Source organism: Rhincodon typus, chromosome 2, assembly GCF_021869965.1.
Source record: "Rhincodon typus isolate 14 chromosome 2, sRhiTyp1.1, whole genome shotgun sequence".
Taxonomy (NCBI): domain Eukaryota; kingdom Metazoa; phylum Chordata; class Chondrichthyes; order Orectolobiformes; family Rhincodontidae; genus Rhincodon; species Rhincodon typus.
The window spans coordinates 11698042-11724919 of record NC_063333.1 but is presented as its reverse complement, the minus strand read 5'-3'; the positions used below and the strand labels follow the sequence as shown (position 1 = coordinate 11724919).

General features: G+C 42.1%; 1 protein-coding gene across 1 annotated transcript in view; it reads right to left on the bottom strand.

Moving 5' to 3' along the window:
• The window catches only part of LOC109912771 (tetratricopeptide repeat protein 21B-like), a 116033-nt gene that overhangs the window by 36997 nt on the left and 52158 nt on the right, over nucleotides 1-26878 (bottom strand). The window contains exons 15-19 of the mRNA XM_048618359.1: nucleotides 26346-26567; nucleotides 24872-25110; nucleotides 21240-21312; nucleotides 11019-11129; nucleotides 5258-5396 (exon numbers count right to left, since the gene is read on the bottom strand). Coding sequence (XP_048474316.1) covers nucleotides 5258-5396; nucleotides 11019-11129; nucleotides 21240-21312; nucleotides 24872-25110; nucleotides 26346-26567 — 784 coding nt within the window. The remainder of the gene's footprint in view (nucleotides 1-5257; nucleotides 5397-11018; nucleotides 11130-21239; nucleotides 21313-24871; nucleotides 25111-26345; nucleotides 26568-26878) is intronic.

Sequence of the window (26878 nt, the reverse complement as noted above, 5' to 3'; positions counted from 1 at the left end):
TAAACCATGACCATAAAACCATAGGTCTGCTCCACCATTCAGTGAGATCATGGATGATATGATATTCATCAAGTCCACCTTCCTGTCTTTTTCCCATTACCCTTGATTCCCTTCCTGACTAAAAATATATCTATCTCAGCCTAGAATATAAGGACATCATCTCAGCAGCCCTCTGTGGTAAAGAATTCCACTGATTCAATACCCTCGAGGAAAAGAAATTCTTCCTCATTTCTGTCTTAAATGTACTAATCTTTATTCTGAGATTATTCCCTCTGGTCCTAGACTCTCCTCCCAAGGGAGATAATCTTTCCGCATCTATCTTGTCAAGTTCCCTAAGAATGTTGTACCTTTTAAATAGATTGTCTAATTCTTTTATATTTCCAATGCATACAGGCCCAATCTACTCATTCACTCCTTATTTGAAAGTCTCTCCCTACCTGGTATCAGCCCAGTGAATCCTCTCTGGACTGGATCAAATGCCAGAATATCTTGCCATAGATAAAGGACCCGAAACAAACCATGGCATTTGAGCTGTAGTCTGATGAGTGCTTTATATATTTTTAGCAAAGCACTCCTACTTTTGCACTGCATTCCCCTTGAAATAAGGACCTACATTCCATTTGGCTTCCATAATTTCTCCATTTAAATAATATTCAGCTCCTCTATTCTTTCTGCAAATGTGCATAACTTCACATTTTCTTGCATTATATTCCATCTGCCAAGTTTTTGCCCATTCACGTAACCTGTTTATATTCCTTTGCAAATTCTGTCAGCCTCACCGCTGGCCTTTCCACCTATTTTTGTGTAACCCGCAAACTTAGCTATAGTAAATTCACTTCCCTCTTCCAGGTCATAGAGATGTATAGCATGGAAACAGATCTTCGGTCCAACTTGACCATGCTGTCCCGATATCCTAAATTAATCTAGTTGCATTTGCCAGCATTTGGTTCATATCCCTCTAAATTCTTCCTATTCATATATCCATCCAGATGCCTTTTAAATGTTGTCATTGTATGAACCTCCACCACTTCCTCTGGCAACTCATTCCATACACATACCACCCTCTGCATGAAAAAGTTGCCCCTTAGGACCCTTTTAAGTCTTTCCACTCTCTAGTTTTGGACTCCCCTACCCTAGAAAACAGTCCTTGGCTATTCACCTTATCCACGCCCCTCATGATTTTATAAACCTCTATAAGATCACTCCTCAGCCTCTGACATCCAGGGAAAATAGCCCCAGCCTGTCCAGCATCTCCCTATAACTCAAGCCCTCCAAGCCTGGTAACATCCTTGTAAATATTTTTGGAACCCTTTCAAGTTTGACAACTTCGTTCCTACAGCCGAGAGACCAAAATTGAATACAGTATTCCAAAAGTGGCCTAACCAAGGTCATTGATATATATTGTAAATAATTGTGGTCCCAGCAGTGATCTCTGTAGCATCCCACCATTTACAAGTTGCCATTCCAAAAATGTTCCCCTTATCCCAATTCTCTGTCTTCTATTAGTCAGCCAAACTGCTATCCATTATTAAGTAGCCTAATGTTGTATTGCCTTCTGAGAATCTAAATATATTGCATCCACTGCTTACCCTTTATTTGTCCTGCTTGTTATCTCCTCAAAGAATTCTAGTAAACTTGGCAGGCATGATTTCCCCCTTCATGAAGCCATGCTGTCTCTGCTTAATCATATTATACATTTCTAACTGTTCTGCATTTGCATCGGTATTCACAAAGGAAAAGGACATGGAAGTGAAAAAGAAATTGTGACTGTACTTGCTGCACATTCCTCTACATGCTGCCATACCGCTGTCAATGCGTTGTCAACAGGGAATTCAAGAGAAACATTGTGTTTGCTGTGGATTAATCAGTAGTATCCTTCCTCTGATACTGAGGTCTCAGGTTCAAGTCCCGGTTCCAAGGTTGCCCCTTCACTACAAAGGGAGCACTGCATTGTCAGAGATGCTATCTCTTGGGTGACCAGTCAATAAATGTGGAGCTGGAAAAGCATAGCAGGTCAGACAGCATCCAAGAAGCAGGGAAGTCAATGTTTTGGGGTGAAACCCTTCGTCAGGACTGGGAAATTATTGGAGATGATTCTGAGGGATAGCCAAGTCATTTATATAATTTACAGAAAGAGAGCTTGAAGAGTATGTATCCCAGGCTATATGCAGTTCAAGACGAACAAGATATAATTACAACATTTGAAAGGTTTCTGATGGATATATGAGTAGGAAGAGTTTAGACAGATATCAACCAAATGCTGACAAATGAGATTAGGTTAATTTAGGATATCTGGTCAGTTAGGCTGAAGGGTCTGTTTCCATGCTGTACATCTCTATGACTGTATGACTCTAAGAGATAGAAATTCAGAAATGCGCTGATTATAGTAGTGAGGTAGTTGGAAAAATCTCTCAGATTTCCTATAAGGAGCAGGAAAAGCTTCACCCCTTCATTTTCTTGGCATTTTTAACCACATTCGATGACATCCTTTAAGAGATTTAACAAATTTGAGAGACCTCTCAGTGGGGAATTGGAAAAGATGGATTTAAAGGATTAAATGTCTTTTTTAATTCAATGTTCATGTGAAGGAAGTAATTACATCATACATGACAACGAGGCTGATAATCCTGAGGAGTATAGTTAATTAAAGACCACCTGATTCATAAATTTTTACAGTCTTCTTTAACCCATTTCAGAGTCATCTGCAGTTTTCAAGTGCATTCTAAAGCTGAGGAAAATAACTAAACATTCAGTGAAACGGAGGCGATGTCAGATATAAGTATAGTCTACGTGGCACTTTTGAGTATGATTTCCATACCCACTAAAGAAATGGGGTTTTATAGGTTCTCGTCTTCCTTGCCTGAACAGTAGGACTGTTGCCTCTGACATAGAGGTTATAGGCTCCAGAATGTCCAGACACTTCAGCATATAAACTGACCAGACACTCCAATGCTATACTGAGGGAATGCTACACTGTTGCAAGTTCTGTCTTTCAGGTGAGATGTTAAACTGAGTCCTTTCAGCTTTTCCAAATATAAAATAAATCATTACAACATTCTTGGAAGAACAGCAGGGTTAATCTGGTGTTCCTGATTAACGTTTATCCCTCGAACAACCTCACAGACCTATTTGTTGGATCTTGTTGTGCCCAAATTGGTCACACCGTTTCGGGAATCACACCTCAAAAACATTCCATTAGCTGTTAAGTGCTTTGAAATTGTATGAACATAAATTGTTTCTTCTGGAGCAAGCTTTAGGAAGAATATATTAACATAAAGACATGGATACTAGATATTTAGAACTATCCTTTTGAATCAAATGTGGCCACTTGTTAATTTTAAATATGAAGATGATAGATTTTATTACTAAACAAAGGTGCTAAGAGATATGGAGCAAAGGCAGTCAATCACAGTTTAATCATGATCTCATTTAACAGGCTCAAGAGTTAAATGGCTTCTTGTTCCTATTGTCTGCAAATTACTTCACATGACAGAATACGCTCCAAAGTGCTCTCTGAAAACTTTAACAGTGAGTTATTTTCGCCATGGTAACCCCATAACAAAATAATTCTTTGTTTCTCACCCACCAGTCTTTAGCCATACTTTCTAAGCCTTGAAATTACACTTTGTGATGAAAGTGCAATTGTCTTCGGATGTGCTATTTTAACACACATTTTATCACACCTGCTTTAAAAGTTCTTATTTTAATAGATAACCCCCTTTTTAAAATAATAGGCAGAGGAATGTCATGCAACCACAAGAATGCTGCTCTGCTAAAACCGCTTACGATGATTTCCTGGCTTTGGTTTCAAACTAAATCACTGATACCACAACAGTACAGATTTTGTTTATAGCTCTTCCTTGCTATAATTACTACAGAGCCTTGGAATTATCATCAGAAGCTTTTTCCACACATTATCTTGGACTTGTAACGTTTGTCATTGTGCATGTTTGGATCCAGGACATTAGCCTCAAGAAGTGAAAAAGAAAATGTAACTGTACTTGATGTACATTCCTCTATGTGCTGCCGTACATCTGTCAATGAGTTGTCAACAGGGAATTCAAGAGAAACATGGTGTTTGCTGTGGCTTAATCAGTAGAATCCCTCCTCTGATACTTAGATCTCAGGTTCAAGACCCTGCTCCAGGGTTTGAGCACATTACAACCCAACGTTGACCCTTCACTACTAAGGGAGCACTGCATTGTCAGAAGTGCTACCTCTTGGGTAACCAGCTAAACTGAGACCTCACCAGTTTGTTGGGGGATGTCAAGATCCCTTGACACTATTTTAAAGAAAAACAGTGGAGTTATTCATTGCATTTTGGCCTATGTATCCTTCAAACTCAGAAGTCACACAACACCAGGTTATAGTCCGACAGGTTTATTTGAAATCACAAGCTTTCGAAGCACTGCTCCTTCATCAGGTGTAACACTTTACCTGACGAAGGGGCTGCGCTCCGAAAGCCTGTGATTTGAAATAAACCTGTTGGACTATAACCTGGTGTTGTGTGACTTCTGACTTTGTCCACCCCAGTCCAACACCGGCACCTCTACATCACATATATCTTTCAATCAACATCTCAAAAAATGTTGACACAATACAGATGCAAGTCTGTGACACCGAAACCACCAAAGTAGAAGCAGGAGTTTAGAATACAGAACTCGCTATCAGAAGGAGTACTTGAGTTGACCAGCATTGAAGCCTTTGTGGGGAAGCTAGATTAAGTACTTAAGGTGACGATGGTGTAATGATAATGTCTCTAAACTACTAATTAAATGCCAGCTAATACTCTGAGTAGCAGCTTAAATTAAAATCTAGTCTCCAGTGATAATGACCGAGAAACTGTCAATGATTGTCGGAAAACGCCATCTCTTAATGGCCTTTTGGAAGGGAAATCTGCCAAGACAAAGAAGGAATGAAGTCTAGGCACCTGAAATGTTCTGTATCAAAATTTTTCTTCCTAACAGTACTGTGAGATTATCTACACCCCAAGGACTGCTGCAGTTCAAGAAGGCAGCTCACCACCACCATCTCCAGGACAATTAGAGAAGGGCAATAAATATGAATAAATGAATTTAAAAATGCAGGAATAGTTAAGTTTGGAGGATATTCATGACAACTATAAACACCAACAAGGATCCAGTTGGACCAAGCAGTCTATGTCTGTGGTGTAAATTCTATACAGATCTGCACAAGTTCCATCAACTACAGTAAACATCAGTTTCTCTGCAGGAAAGTGTAACGTAAATCAACTTACTGAAATCATGTTCAAGGGCCTTTCTCAGCACTTTCTTTGCCTTTTCGAATAGTCTCAGTTTCAGAAGGAGTTCCGCCAGGTCATGGCACAAGAAGTCCTGTCCACCTATTTTTAGTGCAGTTTCAAAATAATGAATGGCCTGAAGATGAGAAGAAAGTATACAAATCACTCTGATTTAGCTTCATTCTTATGAAACTGGCATATAAAAACAAGCGAGATTTTAATATGCAATAAGAAATATAATCAGCACAGCAGGGAATATAGATTGCACAACTTGACCCAGGCGTCACGTAGTAACTCGCCAAAGTTGATCGCTGTTCTCTATTGAATGATCTTATCACAGCAGATTGAACACGGTGCAAGGAAAGATGGGACTTGGTGGCCAATACGAGCTTGTTTGTTCCATACTTCTGCAGGTCAAATAAAAACATGTCTTGGCATGGCATGGCATTCAATCAGCTTGCCTTGTGAAATAATAATGATGGGAGGAATGCTCATTGTCCATGTGTTAAAACTAAACTTGCTGAACTTGTCACGCTGAGAGATGAAAGCAAATGCTCTCGAAAGGAATAACAGAGATAATTCAGGGCAGTGAGAAAGAGGAGTTCATTTATGAAGATTAGAACTTGGATCTGAATACAATGCAGCACAATGTTCCAATGTCATTAAAATAGATAATTGCCTATAAGGGGTTTTACATCATGAAAAATCACCAGAGAAAGCAAAAGAAATACAATAATACAAATCAGAGATGGTAGGAACTGCATATGCTGGAGAATCCCAGACAACAAGATGCAGAGCTGGATGAACACAACAGGCCAAGCAGCATCATAGGAGCAGAAAGGCTGACATTTTGGGCCTAGACCCTTCATCAGAAAATGGATGATCTGGTTCCGTAGGCAGGTACTAAGAAAGGTGATGTGGCTGTAGTACCTGGTTTGCTTCAGGACGTGGTCGAGCAGTTTCAAGGCCGAAGAGATTACGAGAGAGTTGCAGTGGGAGAGAGATCCCCTGAGGTTTGTCCGGAGGGAGGAGGGTAACTTCTTCAGTCTAGGCATCCTTAGAAGAGGCTTCGCAGTGGGGTTAAAATTGAATCAGAGATAGTAGGAACTGCAGATGCTGGAGAATCCGAGACAACAAGGTGCAGAGCTGGATGAACACAACAGGCCAAACAGCATCATAGGAGCAGAAAGGCTGACGTTTCGGGCCTAGACACTTCATCAGATACTGTTGTTGTGTGACTTCTGACTTTGAAGGATACACAGACCAAAATGCAATGAATACCTCCACTGTTTTTCTTTGAAATAGTGTCAAGGGATCCTGACATTCCCCAACAAACTGGTGAGGTCTCAGTTTAGCTGGTTACCCAAGAGATAGCACCTCTGACAATGCAGTGCTTCCTTAGTAGTGAAGGGTCAACATTGGGTTGTAATGTGCTCAAACCCTGGAGCAGGGACTTGAACCTGAGATCTCAGTATCAGAGGAGGGATTCATTTTCTGATGAAGGGTCTAGGCCCGAAACGTCAGCCTTTCTGCTCCTATGATGCTGCTTGGCCTGCTGTGTTCATCCAGCTCTGCACCTTGTTGACAATAATACATATAATGGTTTAAAAAAATATGTAACCGACCATTTCCTTTTAAAAGAAATGGACAATGTGGCCTGTCATTATAGTATCGCTTTGAGTTTGGATTTTTGAATTTGAACTTTTTCTGTGTGCCTGAGGGGTTTTAATGATTAACTTCCAAGTATTTCTGTAGCGATTAATAGTTATTATTAATATTATCCAATGAGACACTATCTAAAAACTTGACAAATCAGAGGTCTTTACTAGCTGAGTGTAGGAGTAAACTGCATCAAGTGTGGGTAGGAAGAATCCAATTGAGTCACAGAAACCTACCCGAGTATGCAATCAATGGAAGGGTCAGCTCAGGTGGTTTTATGACTAGATGGTGTTATATTATGGTGTTATGGGTGGCATGGTGGCTCAGTAGTTAGCACTGCTGCGTCACATTGAATCCATTCTTGGGCAACTGTCTGTCTTTGCATATTCTCCCTGTGTCTGTGTGGGTTTCGTCCCACAGTCCAAAGGTATGCAGGTTAGGTGGATTAGCCATGGGGAATGCAGGGTTACAGAGATGGGGTGGGCCTGTGTAGGATGGGTCTTTGAAGGGTCAGCATGGACTTGAATGGCCTGCTTCCACACTGTAGGGATTCTATGATCCCAGCTGGTGTTGTTACTGGACAAGTAAAATCCCAGACTAAAATCTGGCATGTTAGATTATGTTTTGTTTGGTTTTATTGGGGTGAGCTCTCACCATTTTTTAAAAAAGTCTACTCATGGGATGTGGATGTCACTGACTGACTAGCAGTTATTGCCCTAGTTGCCCTTAAGAAGGTGGAGGTGAACAAGGCCTTCTTGAACCATTGCAGTCCATGTGCTGTAATTAGACCCACAATGCCATTAGGGAGGGAATTCCAGGATTTCAACCCAACAACAGGGAAGGAACAGCAACATAGGTTCATGTCAGGATGCAGCGTGGCTTGGAATTTGCAGGTGGTGGTGTTCCCATGTATCTGTTGCACTGCCCTTTTAGATGGGTGTTATGGATTTGGAAGGTGCTATCCAAGTAACCTTGGTGAATTTCTGCAGTGCATCTTATACCTATCCTGGTAAACACTGCTGCTGCCTTGGTGGTATTGAGAGTAGAGGTTTGTATATGTAATGTCAATGAAGTGGCTGGATGGTGTCTGCTTCTTGAGTGTTGTTGGAGCTGTACCCATCCAGGCATGTGGTGAGTATTCCATCACATTCCTGACTTGTACCTTGTAGATGGTGGGAAGGTTTTAGGGAGTCAGAAGGCAAGTTACTTGCTGCATATTCTTAGCCTCTGAAGTGCATTCGTAGCCATTGCAATTATGTGACTTGTCCCGTTCAATTTCTGATCAATGGTATCACATTGATAATTGATGATTTAGAGATTGTAATGCATTTGAATGTCATGGGGTGATTTTTAGGTTGTCTCTTATTGGAAATGGTCATTGCCTCGCATTTGTGTGGTATGAATGTTACTTGCCACTTTTTATCCCAAGCCTGGATATTGTCAAGGTCTTGGTGCATTTGGACATGGACTGCTGTAACATAAGCACACATTGCTGCAGATTTGGTTTTAACAATGAACCAAAAGTTTATTATGCAAAAAGGAATGAAGATAGAATAGAACAAGACAAAATATTTGCATAAAGCACATACTTGAAAGTTTCAAAACAGACAATAAATATATAGTCCCATTAATCCCAAAAGCATTCCATTATAGTACTCAAATATCAGATAGAACACCCTTCTCTATCTTACAGAGGGTTTGACTTCCCTGTGGCTATAATTCCGAGTCATGGGAATCTCTTCCTTGATTCATCATATAACTGAGCTTAAACTTTTTCAGCTTTCAAATAAGCCCTGCAGTGTTTTAACTAAACACTTCTGGCCTGGAACCTTGACTACACTCCTTACACTAAGGTAACCTATTTTCAACAATTCTAAACTATCTTCTCCCTTTCTCAAGAACAGCTGCTTTGCACACCTAACTTCAGCTGATGTGCAGAACTGCCCAAATTGAAACTAGAGTAAAACCATTTTGCTAAGATATGAATTCTTCCCTAATTAAAAAAAATCATAATCCCTGCGCTTCCAAACTAGAGCCCAATGCATAATTGTTTATGTTATTCATTCATAGAAATCTCCCAATGTAAACAAAACCCCATAACTCTCCAGTAAGACTTGCTGTCACATTTTTAATGAAATCACCATGGCTACAGAAATACTTGAAAGTTAATCATTAAACACCCTCAGGCATGCAAAAAAAGTTCAAATTCAAAAATCCAAACTCAAAAAGAAATTATACTGAAGTATACATATGTTACACACTTTATACCACAATGGCAACATGTTTGAGCATTATAATGTTGGATGTTGAAGCATTTATTTACTAGGAATATAATTACACTGCTGAAGCATTAGTTTGCTGCCTTGTAAAATAACAAAAACTTGCTGCTAATTTTATTGTTAAATTTCTTTTCCCTTCTTTAATCCTTAAAGTGGGTAATTTTCCCGTAATCTTTTCAAATCTATACACGTTTTATATCTGTAAGCACAGACACAAATAAATACAACCTTTTGAGGGAACCATCAATCTGTTCCCTTGTAGTTTGTGAGTCAAAACTAACTCCAAGTCGAATGAGTGTTTTATAAAAGATAGTAAGTCTTACACTTTCCTATGTGTAGAGATAACTTCCTTTAAGGATATCCAGATCAACACTATTCACCTTTAATTAAATCTCTAGATGATACACAATCAACTTTGAATATGCATGCACGTGATGGAAGACAGTTGAGAATAGGGACAACCTGGGCTGTGAAGCTCCCTTGCACACACTCAGTGATTGAATAAAAGTGTCAGCAGAACAGTGGTAAACTAGAGGAAAAGGACTCAAGGAGCCTTGAACTTTCTAGGTTCATGTGCAAAATGATTTGGATGTGAACATAGGAAGTATGGTTAGTAAGTTTGCAGATGACATCAAAATTGGTGGTGTAGTAGTTAAAAAGGTTACCTCAGCGTACAACTGGACCTTGATCAGATGAGCTGACAGGCCAAGGATTGGCAGATTGAGTTTAATTTAGATAAATGTGAGGTGCTGCATTTTGGTAGGGCAAATCCAGAAAGAACATACACTTAATTGTAAGGACGTGGGGAGTGTTGCCAAACTAAGAGACCTTAGAGTGCAGGTTCATAGTTCCTGGAAAGTAGAGTTGCAAATACAAAGGGTAATGAAGAAAGCATTTGGTATGCTTGCCTTTATTGGTCAGTGCATTGAGTATGGGAGTTCAGGGTCATGTTGTGGCTGAGAAAGGACATTGGTTAGGCCACTTTTGGAATACTGTGTTCAATTCTGTTCTCCCTTCTATAGGAAAGATGTTGTTGAACTTGAAAGGGTTCAGAAAAGATTTACAAGGATGTTGCCAGGCTTGGAGGGCTTGAGTTATAGGATAGGCTGAATAGACTGGGGCTATTTTCCCTGGAGCGTTGGAGGCTGAGGGGTGACCTTATAGAATTTTATAAAACCATGAAGTTTATGGATAGGGTGAATAGCCAAGGTCTTTTCCCCAGGGTAGAGAAGTCCAAAACTAGAGGGCATAGGTTTAAGGTGAGAGTGGAAAGATTTAAAAGGGACCTAAGGGACAACCTTTTGATGCAGAGGGTGGTGCGTTTATGAAATGAGCTGCCAGAGATGGTGGTGGAGGGTGGTAAAATTACAACATTTAAAAGGCATCTGAAGGAATACATGAACAGGAAGGGTTTAGAGGGATATGGGTCAAATGCTGGCAAATGAGACTAGATTAATTTAGGATATCTGGTCGGCATGGATGAGTTGGAGCGAAGGGTCTGTTTCCATGCTGCACATCTCTGTGACCCAATGACTCGAAGAGTTAAGAATTAGTGTTCCTTGCACTTAATGAGCTTCTTGTCTGATAGCTTGGCAAAATATAATGTCTTCAGGTTTCTTTTGGCTTTGAAAGTAAAGGTCTTAGTCTTGCAAGGGAGCTAAAAGATATACTCAATAATCACAAGCAATGCAACAAGGACCCAAGTTCACATTAATTTATTTAAAAGTACTGCAAAGTCTTCACAATGAACATGAATAATATTAAGCAATGCTGAAGAACATAAACCCAATTACACTGAAAAAAATGTGGGTTCCCCATACCTTGGTGTAGTGGTGAGTTTTAATTAATGCTTGTCCGATCTTTCTCACTAAATATCCGTCATGAGGGTTTTTCTTCAAGACCTGTTCATATACCTCTATTGCTTTCTCTGGCTAAGATAAATCATAAACATTTAGTCTGATCAAAACAGGAACAAGAGTAATAGGACGCACAGATATAACACATTAAACACAGAAAAGCACTCCAATAGCTTCACAGAGGAGTAAAGAGGCCTTATTTCCCCCCAAAAATTAAAAGCTTTGGGAAGGGAACCAAAGGCTTGAATGAAACTGATGAATTTATGGAGTAAGTTCCAGGGCTTAGCTTTCAAACCCTGTCTGAGGATGGAATTTCATATTACTGACTTTTGCCTTTACTCTTTCATGGATGTGGGCATTGCTGGCAAGGCCAGCATTTATAACCCATCCTTATTTGTTCTTGATCTGAGTGGCTTGCTAGACCATTTCAGAGGGCAGCTAATAGTCGTAGACCCATAGAGACATACAGCATGGAAACGGACCCTTCGGTCCAACTAGTCCATGCCAACCATGCTCCCAAACTAAACTAGTCCCACCTGCTTGCATTTGGCCCGTATCCCTCCAAACCTTTCCTATTCGTGTACTTATTCAAATGTCTTTTAAATACTGTAACTGTACCCGCATTCACCACCTTGTTTCAGTTCTTTGCACAGATGACGTGCTAATAATAGGGAAGACCAATAAGGAGCACTTTGAGAACTTGGACATGGTCCTTAGATGTTTCTCCCAGGTGGTCATATGCCTTAAAAGGGAAAAATGTGTGTTTCAAACACCCCAACTGACCTACTTGGACTACAGAGTTGACAAGATGTCAGCGGTTGCACCCATTGGAAGATAAAATGAGGGCAATCAAAGGTGCCCCGACTCCCACATCTACACTGGAACATAGGTCCATCCCTGGGCTTGTGAATTATTACGGAAAATTCATACATAACCTGGCCTTCATCCTGGCACCTTTGCACAACTCCTAAATCAGGGTCGGCCTTGCAAATGGTCATGTAGCCAAGCCATAGATCCATCATCCTCTAAGGAGAAAATAAAGACTGCAGATGCTGGAAGCCAGAGTCTATAAGAGTGAGGCTGGTAAAGCACATTGGGTCAGACAGTATCTGAGGAGCAGGTAAGTCAATGTTTCGGGCCAAAACCCTTTGTCCAAAACATTGACTTACCTCTGTTCCTCAGATGCTGTCTGACCTGCTGTGCTTTTCCAGCCACACACCTATAGATTCCATCATCCTCTAAGGTGTTGGCACACTATGATTCCAATCAAGATCTGGTATTGACATGCAGTGCCTCCCCTCAAGTATGGGGTAGTACTAGCTCATAGGTGGCCCAATGGAGAGGAACACCCAATAGCTTATGCATCTAGGACTTTGGCTAATACAGAGCATAAATAAGCCCAGAGAGAAGGACGGAAGGTTTGGCAGTAATATTTGGTGTCAGGACGTTCCACCAATACGTTTACAGATGTAAATTTGTAATAATAATGGACAACAAACCCCTGCTAGGTCTACAGAAGGAGGACAGGCAGTGCTGCCCATAGCTTCAGGCCGAATTCAGTGGTGGGCTCTAATACTAAGTGCATACAATTACATGTTGGAACAATGTGGATGCATTGAGCTGCCTCGCACTGTCAGATACACCACTGCTGGTGCTGCCATTGGAAGAGTCCATAATGTCAAGCACATTGTAGCAGGTTTGGAGTCACATGCAGGTGAGCCCAGGTAAAGATGGCTGATTTCCGTGTCTAAACTGTTTTTACAACAATCGATAATAGTTGTCATAGTCACCATGACTGAAACCAGATTTCAATTTCAGATTCATGAACTGAATTCAAATTCCACCAGCTGCCGTGGTGGGACTCGAACCCAGGTCCCCAGATCATTTGTTTGGGACTCTGGATTACCTCGATCCAGTGACATTATCATTACACTACTGTTTACCCCAACCTGTGCCAGTTCTCCTGCTCCATCCTGATGAAGGTGCGATGTTGCCTGAGGAGGGTTGAGGCCATCACCATAGCTGTCCACCATAGCACAATCAGTAGCCAATTATAAAACCATAAGACATATGTGCAGATGTAGGCCATTCAGACCATTGAGTCTGTACCACAATTCAATGAGATCATGGCTGATCTGATAATCCTCAACTCCATTTTCCTGCCTTTTCCCCATAACCCTTGAATCCCTTGCTGATGAAAAAAATCTGACTAACTCAGCCTTGAATATACTTAATCTCCCAGCCTCAACAGCTCTCTGTGGGAAAGAATTCCATAGATTCATAACCTTCTGACAGAAAAAATTCCTTTTCATTTGTCTTAAATGTGCAAAGTCTTATTCTGAGGTTGTGCTCTCTGACCTTAGACTTTCCCACAAGGATAATAAACAACCTTTCTGCATCTATCCTGTCAAATCCCCCAAGAATCTTGTATCTTTCAATAAGGTTGCCCTTTATTCTTCTGAATTCCATTGAATACAGGCTCAATCCAGTCAATCTCTCCTCATAAGACAGTTCCCCATACCTGGTATCAGCCTAGTGAACCTTCTCTGGACTGTCTCCAATGCCAGTATATCTTTCCTTAGATAAGGGTTGGAAACTGTTCACAGTATTGCTGCTTTGGTTTGACTAGTGCCTTTTATAGTTTTAGCAACCCTTCCCTACTTTTATAATCCTTCCCTTGGAAATAAAGGCCAACATTCCATTTGCCTTCCCTATTATCCACTGAACTTGGATGCTATCTCTTTTGTGATTCATGCTTGAGGACTCCCAAATCCCTTGGTGCTGTAGCTTTCTACAGTCTTTCTCCATTTAAATAATAGTCAGCTCCTCTATTCTTTCTGCCAATGTGAATAATGTTACATTTTACCACATTATATTCCATCTGCCATGTTTTTGCCCACTCACTTAATCTATCTCTATCCCTCCATAGACACTTTGTGTCATCCTCACCACCAGCCTTCCCACCTATTTTTGTGACATCTGCAAATTTAGCTATAATACATTCACTTCCCTCATCAGTCATCACAATTCAAGATCAGTTAAGCCTGACAGAGAAGGACCAGAATTTTCCAAGTTCCCAGAAGTGGCAGCAGGACAGCCTGCAGGTGCCCTTCCCAGTGACAGAAATAAGTGTCAGAGACCTGGACAGGCTTAGATGCCTTCCCTGACATAACAGCAGCTGGAGCACCCACAGGCTTCCCTGCAGAAGGATTCTTCACCCACTCTATGTCCCTCATACACTACTGCCATTACCTGCCCTCACCTACTAATGACATCCCATAGCAACTTACAGAATAGGGGCAGGAATAGGCCATTCTGCCCTTCAAGCCTGCTCCATCTTTCATTTTGATCATGGCTGATCATCCAATTCAGTAGCCTTTCCTGCCTTTCCCCTCATATCCTTTGGTTCCTTTAGACCCAAGTGCTAGATCCAAATCCTTCTTGAACTCATGTGATGAGTTTTGATCTCAATTGATTTCTGTAGTAGTGAATTCCAAAGGCTTACCACTCCCAGGATGAAGAGATTTCTCCTCATCTCAGTCCCAAATGGTTTACCTCATATCCTTAGATTGTGACCACCCATCATCAAGAACATCCTCCCTGCAGCTACCCTGTCTAGTCCTGTTAGAATTGTATTGGTTTCTATGAGATTGCCCCCTCACTTCTGAACTCTAGTGAATAGAGTCCTAACTGATTCAACCTCTCCTCATATGTCAATCCCAAGAATCAGTCTGGAAAACCTTTGCAGCACTCCCTCTATAACCAGACCATCCTTCCTCAGATAAGGAGACCAAAATTGCACACAATATTTCAGGTGTGGTCTCACCAAGGTCAGGTGTAATTGCAGCAAGACATCCCTGCTCCTGGGCTCAAATCCCCTCACTATGAAGGTCAACGTAACATTTGCCTTCTTCAATGCCTGCTGCACCAACCTTCAGTGGCTGGAGGGTAAGGACACCCAGGTTTCATTGTGCATTCCCCTCTCTCAATGCATAGCCACTCAGATTATTGTTCAATTTCCTGTTTTTGCTATCAAAGTGGATAACCTGACATTTAGCCACATTATACTGCATCTACCCTGCATTTGCCCATTCACTCAGCCTGTCTATGTCACACTGAACATTTCTGCATTCTCCTCACAGCTCACACTCCCACCCAGCTTTGTGTCATCTGCAAATTTGGAGATATTTCCCTCATCTAAATTATTAATACACATTATGAACAGTTAGGTTCTGAGCATTGAACCCTGTGTTACCTAGCTAGTCACTACCTGCCATTTGGAAAATGACTTATATTTTACCATGCTTTGATTCCTGTCTGCCAAATCATTGTAAGACCATAAAACTATAAGAAACAAGAACAGGCCCCTAGAGCCTGTTCCACCATTCAAAAGGATCATGGTTGAACCAACAATCCTCACGGCCACTTTCTTGCCCTTTCCCGGAACTCTTAATTTCCTTGCTGATCAAGAATCAATCTATCTCAGTCTCACATATACACAAGGACTCTGACCCTTGCTTGAAGCAAGGAGATCCAAAAACTCTCAACCCTCCGAAAGAAGAAATTCCAGCTTATCTCAGTATTAAATTGGTATACCTTTATTCTGCGACTATGCCCTCTGGTCTTCGACTCTCCATTGAGGGAAGCATCCTCTCAGCACTCATCTATCAAGTCCCTTAAGAATCCTTTACCTTTCAATGAGATCACCTCTCATTCTTCTGAACTCCAGTGAGTAGACTCCCAATCTATTTGACCTTTGCTCATAAGACAATCCTTCCATACCAGGGATCATCCTTGTGAAGCTTCTCCATAACTGCCTCCAATGAAATTATATCTCTTCTCAAATGACGCGGCTGAAACTGCTTACAATACTCCAGGTGCGGCCTCACCGGCACCTTGTACAGTTGCAGTAAGACTTCCATATTCTTTACTCCAATCCCTTGAAGTAAGGCCCATCATTCCATTAGCCTTCCTGATTACCTGCTGCCCCTGAATACTAGCTTTCTGTGTTTCCTGCACAAGTTACCCCCGCACCCCCCCCCCAACCCAGTCCCTTTATGTAGCAGCTTTCTGCACCTTTTCTCCATTTAAATAATAATCTGTTTTTTTTTGTTCTCCCTTTCAAAATGAACAACTTTGCATTTTCCCACATTATGTTCCATTTGACAGACTTTTGCCCATTTATTTAAGCTATCAATATCTCTCGGTAAACTGTTTCTATCCCTCTCACAATCTGCCTTTCCATCTATTTTTGCGTGATCTGCAAATTTGGCTATAATACATTCACTTCCTTCCTCCCAAGTCACTAATATATGTTGTAAACAGCTGCTATATCATCACTGATCCCTGTGGAATCCCACTGGCCACAGGTCACCAACCTGAAAAAGAACCCCAATCCATTTTTCTATCTATTTCATACACTGCCCCCAATCCCTTTAACTCTACGAACTAATCTCTTACAAAAACAAAGTTGCTGGAAAAACTCAGCAGGTCTGGCAGCATCTGTGGAGGAGAAAACAGAGTTAACGTTTCGGGTCCGGTGACCCTTCCTCAGAACTAATCTCTTATGTGGAACTTGGTTGAAAGTCTTCTGAAAGTACAAACAAGCATCATCCACTGACTCCCCCTCATTAACTCCCTACTAGTTACATTCTCAAAGTATTCCAGTAGATTTGTAAAGCATGATTTTACTTTCCATGTTGACTCTGCCTAATCCTGCCAGTATTTTTCAAATGCTCTGATAGTAAATCTTCTGCAATGGACCCTAGCATTCTCCCCATTACTGAAATCAAGCTGACTTGTCTATAATTCCCAGTTTTCTCTCTCCCTCCCTTTTTAAATCCGGCTGCTGCTTCTGTGCTGGAAAGCTTAACAGCAGTCTTCCAACATCCATGACCTACCTAATGGATGGGGAAGTCTACAGTGAGTGACTACTGCACACAAGCTTCACCTACTGTTGCCCCATTGATCCCCCTGAGCGGGTGTTGATTTGGGAAGGGCTGGTCACAGTTATAAACTCAGAGAGAGAATTTCCTGCCCTAAAGGCGAGATCCTAGCTATTTGTTGAAGGCACCAATGTAATAGCAAGGCAAAAGAAAGGGAGGTGCAGAAAAGGATACAGCAAGAGTATTGGGGAGGCTGGGTTGTACAATGAGAGGAGGTTGCAGACATAGGACAAAAGCCATGTAGGAATTTATGTCCAGATTCAAAATTTAAGTGAAAAATATTACAGGGACATGGTCAGTGAGCAGTGAGTAATCAACCTGACAGTGGAGATGGCAATAGAGTTGATGGAGAGGTAGAATTGCGTATGGTTGGCCACATGTGAAAATTGACCACAGGGCTTCTCAATGATCTGCTCAAATGGAAGAATGATATTGGGAAATAAAAAGAATAAAACAGGTGAAACAAATACAGAGAATAATGGAGAAACTCAGCAGGCCTGGCAGGATCTGTGAAGAGTGAAACGGAATAAAGATTTGAGTCCAATATGATTTCTTCAGATCTCCAGCCCTGTGGTCACAGAAAGCCTCAGCCCAGTGTCTATGAATCCATGAAAGAGAGGCAGGCGGTCAGGTCTCATAATACCCATTCATTGCCCACTGGCTGGATCTTTTAATGGCCACCTTAGCCTCTTTTGAAAACCAACATTAAACCAATGTAACCAAATTAAATTAAACTAAAAGATGAAAATCCCTCAAAGGGGCACTGTAACAAAAATCAAATGCCCAAAGCAAATTTAGAACTTAAAATGTCATTATGAGCAGAGATAAAGCACTGCAGATTCTGTGGAACCATCAGCTTGTGAACTACCTCAACCTTTATTCATTCATGGGATGAGGGCATCGCTGGCTAGGCAGCATTTATTTCCCATCCTCAATTGCCCAGAAATTATGAGTCAGCCACATCACCTTGAGTCTGGAGTCACATGTAGGCCAGACCAGGTAAGGATGGCAGTTTCCTTCCCTAAAAAACATTAATGGACCAGATGGGTTTTTCCAAAATCAGCAATGGATTCATCGTCATCATTAGACTCTTAATTCCAGATATTTATTGAATTCAAATTCCACTGTCGTGGGATTTGAACGCAGATCCCCAGAACATTACTTGGGTCTCTGGAGGATGGAGCATATCGTGTGTACTCCCTCTCCAAGAACACCCAAGTGCAGATACAAGAGTCAGACAGTCAGATCTAACAGCCCCCTTCATGGTCTCTGCTTGGATCTATTAACAGCAACCATGACCCAGGTGTATAGGTACCTTTATGCACAAATTGATGGTGTCAGGACAGAAAGTGGTTAAACATGTATGCGGGACACTGGGCTTTATAAACAGTGGCATGGGGTACAAAGAAGGAACATTATGATAAACGTTTACATAAAAACAAATTTGTTTAGACATAAATGGAGCATTGTGTCCAAAATTGGATGCCATAATTTAGGAATGATGTGAAGTCTTTAGAGAGGGTGCAGAAAAGATGAATGAAAATAGATCCATGGATGAGGGACAACAGTTACATGGATAGATTGGAGATGGTGATGTACTCCTGAGAGGAGAGAAATTTAAGAGTAAATTGGTAGAGATGCTCACTTATTTGCTGCAAAGTTATTAGAGGTTGGATAGGAATGTGGAATGATCAGATCAACCATGATCCTACTGGATGGTGAAGAAGGCTAGAGAGCCTGAGTGGCGTATATCTAATTCAGGTTCAAATCCCAATGTGGCAACTGTGGAATTTAAATTCAGTTAATAAATCTGCAATATAAAGCTAATAATGTGACCATGAAATTTTCATCAGTTGTCTACCTGAACTTACTTTCACACTGGCAGGGGAATTGAGTTTAAGAGCCGAGAGGTTATGCTGCAGCTCTATAACACCCTGGTTAGACCACACTTGGAATATTGTGTTCAGTTCTGGTCGCCTCATTATAGGAAGGATGTGGAAGCCTGAGAGAGGGTGCAGAGGAGAGATGACTGTATCGGCGCCGCCTCGTGCTCCCACGAGGAGCTCGAACAGTTCATCCACTTCACCAACACCTTCCACCCCAACCTTATGTTCACCTGGACCATCTCTAACACCTCTCTCACCTTCCTGGACCTCTCTGTCTCCATCTCGGGCAACCACCTAGAAACCGATATCCATTTCAAGCCCACCGACTCCCACAGCTACCTAAAATACACCTCCTCCCACCCACCTTCCTGCAAAAATGCCAACCCCTATTCCCAATTCCTTCGCCTCCGCCGCATCTGCTCCCAGGATGAGGCATTCCACTCCCGTACATCTCAGATGTCCTCGTTTTTCAAGGACCGCAACTTCCTCCCCTCAGTGGTCGAGAACGCCCTCCACCGTGTCTCCCACATTTCCCGCAACTCATCCCCGCAATAACAACCAAAAAAGAATCCCCCTCGTTCTCACGTACCACCCCACCAACCTCCGGATCCAACGCATCAGCCTCCGACACTTCCGCCATCTGCAATCTGACCCCACCACCAAAGACATTTTCCCTCCCCACCCTTATCTGCTTTCCAGAGGGATCACTCTCTCCGAGACTCCCTTGTCCGCTCCACACTCCCCTCCAGCCCCACCACATCCGGCACTTTTCCCTGCAACCGCAGGAAGTGCTACACTTGCCCCCACACCTCCTCCCTCATCCCCATCCCAGGCCCCAAGAAGACTTTCCACATCAAGCAGATGTTCACCTCCACATCTGCTAATGTGGTATACTGCATCCGCTGTACCCGTTGTGGTCTCCTCTACATCGGGGAAACCAAGCGGAGGCTGGGGGATCGCTTTGCAGAACACCTACGCTCGGTTCGCAATAAACAACTGCACCTCCCAGTCGCAAACCATTTCAACTCCCTCTCCCATTCCTCAGACGACATGTCCATCCTGGGCCTCCTGCAGTGCCACAACGATGCCACCCGAAGGTTGCAGGAACAGCAACTCATATTCCGCTTGGGAACCCTGCAGCCCAATGGTATCAATGTGGATTTCACAAGCTTCAAAATCTCCCCTCCCCCTACAGCATCCCAAAACCAGTCCAGCTCGTCCCCGCATCCCTAGCCTGTTCTTCCTCCCACCTATCCCCTCCTCCCACCTCAAGCCACACCCCCATTTCCTACCTACTAACCTCATCCCGCCCCCTTGACCTGTCCGTCCTCCCTGGACTGACCTATCTCCTCCCTACCTCCCCACCTACACTCACCTTTACTGGCTCCATCCCCGCCTCTTTGACCCGTCTGTTTTCTCTCCATCTATTTTCTCCTCTATCCACCTCCCTCTCTCTCCCTATTTATTTCAGAACCCCGTTCCCCTCCCCCATTTCTGATGAAAGGTCTAGGCCTGAAATATCAGCCTTCCTGCTCCTATGATGCTGCTTGGCCTGCTGTGTTCATCCAGCTCTACACCTTGTTATCTCTTTACTAGGATGCTGTCTGGACTGGAGGGCAGGTCTTATGAGGAAAGGTTGAGGGAGGTAGGGCTTTTTTCATTGGAGCGAAGGACGAGGAGAGGTGGCTTGATAGAGGTTTACAAGATGATGAGAGACATAGATAGAGTGGATAGTCAGAGACTTTTTCCCAGGGTGAAACGACTATTACGAGGTGGCATAATTTTAAGGTTATTGGAGGAAGGTTTAGGGGAGATAGAACATAGAACATAAAACATAGAACATTACAGCGCAGTACAGGGTCCTTCGGCCCTCGATGTTGCGCCAACCTGTGAAACCAATCTGAAGCCCATCAGAGGTGTTAGAGGTAGATTCTTCACACAGAGTGTGGTGGGCGTGTGGAATGCGCTGCCGGCAGTGGTAGTGGAGTCAGATACTTTAGAGACTTTTAAGCAACTCTTGGATAGGTACATGGAGGATAGTAAAATGTAGGGTATGCAGGGTAGATTGATCTTAATAGGATAATAGGTCGGCACAACATCGTGGGCTGAAGGGCCTGTACTGTGCTGTACTGTTCTATGTTCTATGTTCATATAATATTACTTGCCACTGAAGCAAATACTGGGTTCCAACTGATCTGAATCAGTTACCACCCACCACCTCCCCTTAGGAAATGTCTGAAATGCCAGGTCTCTCATTCCTGGGGATTCAAATAAGGATATAAAATTACACTTAATTAGGGGGGAAGTTTACAATCGAGTTGGATAAAACCTATGTTATGATTCTTCTGACTTACCTCCTGGATAGTTATATATGCATCACCAAGAAGAAGGCTTATCTGTGGATTCGGGAACTGTTCATGCAAGTCTCTGTAAAACAGAAAATATGACAGTGTGCTGCAGAAATCATACTGAAATATTCACGTTGGTATGACCCACTGGGGTAGCACATTGTAAAACGATTCCCGCTATTCCTGGAGTCATAACAAATATTAAAGTCTTTAAAGGAACACAAAATACCCCGATTTGCCTGACTTTCAGAGCAAAGTTGATGGAAAGCATGGACCAAGTAATTACAGTTAAGCTACAAATAAATAGGTATAAATCATTGGCATGTCTCTCATTTATCAATTCAAAAGTCACAGGTCACAAGTGCTACTGCAGCAAAGGTAACTGATTTACTTCAAGTTTATATTGAGTTTTTCACTGCAACGTACAAGCTGCTTCAGCTGGGGAGAACAACTTGTGTCTTTATCTCTCGTTGTCTCTGTCTGTGTCTCTATAAGTTATAGAGTCATTGAGTTGTAGAGATGTATAGCATGGAAACAGACGCTTCAGTCCAACTCGTCCATACTGACCAGATATCCTAAATTAATCTAGTCCCATTTGCCAGCATTTGGCCCATATCCTTCTAAACCCTTCCTATTCATATACCTATCCAGATGCCTTTTAAATATTGTTATGGTACCAGTCTCCACCACCATCTCTGGTAGCTCATTCCATACATGCACCATCCTCTGCAAGAAAAAGTTGCCCCTTAGATACCTTTTAAATCATTCCCCTCTCATCTTAAACATTTCTCCCTAGTTTTGGACTCCCTTGCTGTGTGGAAAAGACTTTGACTATTTACTCTATCCATGCCCCTCATGATTTTATAAACCTCTATAAGATCACCAACCCGCTGCTTCCGATGCTCCAGGGAAAGTAGTCCCAGCCTATTCAGTCTCTACCTGTGGATCAAACCTTCCAACCCCGGCAATGTCCTTGTATTTATTTTCTGAACCCTTTCACGTTGAACAATACGTTTCCTATAATAGGGAGACCAGAAATGAACACAGTATTCCAAAAGTGGCCTAACCAATGTCCTGTACAGCCACAACACAACATCCCAACTCCTGCACTCAATGCACTGACTAATAAAGGTCAAACATTTTCTTCACTACCCTGTCTACCTGCGAATCCACTTTCAATGAACTATGAACTTGCACACCAAGGTCTCTTTGTTCAACAACACTCCCCAGGACCTTACCATTATCTGTATCAATCCTGCCCTGGTTGCCTTACCAAAATGCAACACCTCAAATTTAGCTAAATTAAACTCCACCTAGAACTCGTCAGCCCAACGGCCCTTATTTCCAGTTCCAACCTGCTCGGTTAGCTGAGAACCAATAAGCTTCACTTGTATACTACTCCTCAGCTCCTGATCGTCTGGACATTACAGGAACTCACAGCCACAAAAACAGAGTTCACAAAAGGTATCAAATTCTCTGCTGTGAAATTGTGCAGCCATTGTGGTAAATCCCTCTTTTTAAAATCAGTTCTTTGTCCTTGCGGTCCAAAGATTTTAAAGACACATAAAATAAAAAGACATGGAGCAGAGGACACCTCTGTCTTCAAAGAAAATGAAACACAATCTCAAAAATGCCTTTCATTATAAACATGTAAAAGACAACAACAAAACAAGACTTACATCCATTCATTCTTCTTCCCCTCTTTATACCAACTTACACAGTCTTAGAATTTCCTAAATTTTAACCTATTCTAATATTTTGCATTCAGCATAATGTAACCATGATGATATTATCATTTCCATTAATATGAACAAGTTTTACATTAAATGGTTACAACGAAAGATTTCATCTCCAAATGATTCGCGTTCCAATTTTTTAATTTTTCAATGAAGGTTAGTGAATTATGATCAGTGTAAATTAGCATTTCCTTGTTTCCATGTAGGCTTCGAAGTGCTGAAGAGTTAACATCAATCCCAATGTCTCTTTTTCTATGGTACACTGCTCCTTCTGATACTGGTTTAGTTTCTTAGCAAGGAATCCCAATGGATTCTCTATTCCTGACTCATTATCCAATAACAGGGCAGCATCTACCCCCCACATCACTAGCATCAACTGCCATTGTGAAAAGTCTAAAAATCAGGGATGGTTTGTTTAAGAAGATTACCTTCAGATTCTCAAAGGCTGGTTGGCATTCTGCTGACCATGCCTCTTTTGCTTGTGTCTTTAACAAATTTGGTAAAGGTATAGCTATCATAATGAAATTATGCACAAATTTCTGGTAAAATCTGCACTTTCATAAAAATGTCATAATTTTTTTGTTCAGTTTTAGGAACAGGAAATTCTATTAAAGCCTTCTTTTTCACTGTCCTTGGAACCACTTGTCCTTGTTCTAATCACATGTGCCAAATAAGTCACTCTTGATTTTGAAAATTCACCGTTTGCTAAATTTATCACTACATTTATCAGCCAATCGTAATTATTAAAACACAGATCTTTGACCTACCTTTCATGCTTTTTCCAAGTGTTACTATCAACTACAACGTCATCTACATATACCACACAGTGATGAACTCCAGCTATGACTTGACACATAAGCCTCTGGAATGTGGCTGGGGCAATCTTTAACCTAAATGCATCACCCGACATTGAACTAACTCATGTGATGTAACCAACATTCCCATTAATTTTTCTTCCCCTTGCACAGACATCTGATGTCCACATATGGAGCTTCCCATTAGTTGCATGAGACCAAACAACATTGTGTGTCTACCTGCAGCACATGTATTGCAATGGTTCAAGAAGACGGCTCACCACCTTCTCTAGTGATAAATGCTGGCCCAGGCAATAACACTCACATCAAATGAATTAAAAATGGAGGAGAATTGTTACTCAAATTATCATCCACTCCCACCATCTCATAACACCCCACCGCGAAGCTTAACTTCTTCTTTGCCATTTGGGCCCTGTCCAAAGACCCCACCCTTACTGTGCCCCTCCCGTACTACACTGGAAAACAAACTTCTTCCGAAGAATCTATTTCCCCACCTTTTCCTACACCTACGAACATAGAAACAAGGACTTAACCTGCCCCTTCAGCTGCACCCTAAACTAGAGATTTCTCTGCTTGACAGGCAGCCAAGCTTTTAATCAAGATGGCTTCCAAGTAGGAGATACTTTTGAAGAAACAAATCGTTGAATCCCTACATTGTGGAAACAGGCCATTCAGCCCATCAAGTCCACACCAATCCTCCAAAGGGCATCCCACTCAGACACACCCCATCCCTGTAACCCTGCAGCCTGCACATCTTTGGACTGTGGGAGGAAACCGGATCACCTAGAGGAAACCCACATAGACACAGGGAGGAAGTGCAAACTCCACACAGTCACAGGCTGGAATCAAACCTGGATCCCTGGCACTATGAGGCAATAGTGCTAACTACTCAGCTACTGTACCACACACAGAAAGGCAAGTGCTGTAGAGTCACCATACACAACATAAATCCAACCAGGCTGCTCCCTGCATTTACGCAACCCTCCAGTTTTAGTATTTTGGTCTCTGTGTTATCTTATATATTTAGCATTTACATTTTTTTCCTCCTGACCCATATCATACATAACTATAGCTATCTCTTGCATACTTGTAGCATCTGATATAGAGCTTTTGGTCTTTTTGCTTGTGCAGGTAGATCTCAGCCAACTTCTTTTGGGCTTCAATATAATACGGCTGCTCAGGGATAATGCTCCTGAGCATGCTGAATGCTGTTTCTACGTCATCCTGGCTCAGAGCCAAATCAACATTGGCGATGGTGATTCGTGTTTCTTCCGGTGTCCCAGCAAATTCATGGATTGCATCTTGCAACACTTTGGTAGCTTCATGCTGCAAAGGAAAAGCTTCAGCTGGTAATTAGTGCAAATTAACAGGCACTGCATTTGTAACAAACCACCAAGCTGGTGCTTCTCATCCCTGACGTGAATAACGATGAGAACAGCAATATTGTGCCTACAGGTTCCCATTCAGGTCACACCCATAGGAACAGGAATAGACCATTCAGCCCTATGACCCTATTCAATTAGATTATAGCTGGTCTGCTATACAGCTCAGCTTAAAAAGAAATCACCTCAACTTCCAATGTAGTCCTTGTCCCATTCGCTAACAAGTTTTAATAAATCCAATGAGACACATAGAAAAGTAAATTGTAGAAATTGTTTACACTGGGGATAAAGCAACTTTTAAATCTGTGTGTCAAATTTTCTCTGAAAATGCTCCTATAAAGTTGTTGTTGACTATAAGACCAGAAGAATTAGGAACGGGAGGAGGCCATTTCACCCCTCGAGGCTACTCTGCCATTCAATAGGATATTGGCTGATCCCACATTTCTCACACCACTTTCCAGCTCTTTTCCTCATAACCCTTGAATTTGCTACTGATCAAGAATCTATGTATCTCAGCCTTAAATGTACACATGGACTCTACCCCCACAGCTCTCAATTGGAAGCTGAAATTGACTTTGTTTTAAAATGATGTCATCTGTTGGCCCTCCAGAAACAAGATTTTCCCCTTGCCCTGATCCTTTTTGTCCACTCAATGCTGACACCAATGAAGAGGGTAAGCTTCATTGGAAACAATAGAGGTTGCAACTGCAGATCTGCTCTGGAGCTGAGACACTGAGCTACTTCAGAATGACACAGATTATAGAGCACATAAACTTGGTGCATTGGTGCCACTCCCAGGATCTAAACTCTGGAATCTCCCTGACTCTCCCCTGTCAACCTGCCTTCTCTAGCTCTCTTTCTTGCCTTAAGATACTCCTTAAACCTGCCTCTTACATCTCCTTTTGGCCTTGGTGTCAAAACAGTTTGATAACGCTCCTGCGAAGTGCCTTGTGAAAGTTTTGCTACATTAAAACTGCTACATAAATGAAAGTTATTGTTGTAGGCCAGGATGAAAAGCACAGCTGCTGGGCATCTACAAAATAGAAGATATCCACGCACCAGCCAACTTCTGCAGTCATTTGTCAGCGGCAGGCTGTTACTGTTGAATTACACTGAATGTGGTATATAGATGTAAGCTCCTGCTGTGATTGTGTTTGAACACTGTAGAGAATGCAGTACCTGTTCTCCATTTAAGTGCTGAGCGTCTGCCAGTTCCAGATACACAGAGGCACGGTCGCTCATGCTGATGTTGGCCGGTGCCCAGTTCCCCTTTCTAGTCGGGCTTCGCCTCACCCCTGGCAGGCTGATTGCCATTTTCAGCGTTGTTATGGCTTCTGTGATCTTGCCCATCTTCTTCAGGGCTCTGGCTTTGATCACGTGGTAGGCAGGGTGATCTCTGACCTGCAAGATTGAGCAAAAGTGCAACTCGCACCTCTACCATCTTCAACACTGGCTGAATAACATTGCATTTCAACTGGAAACATACAAATAAAAGTCCTTGGGCCAAGTGGAAGAAAATCCTTGACCCCACCACAGAAAGGAAAATGCATTTAATGACACAGACTTTACTGAACAGAAACAGATCATTCTGTCTATGTTGCCACGTGTAGAACAGCATTGAACATAGAACAGTACAGCACAGGAATGGGCCCTTACATGACATGACACCAAATGAAACTAATCCCTTCAGCCTGCCTTTGGTCCATATGCTC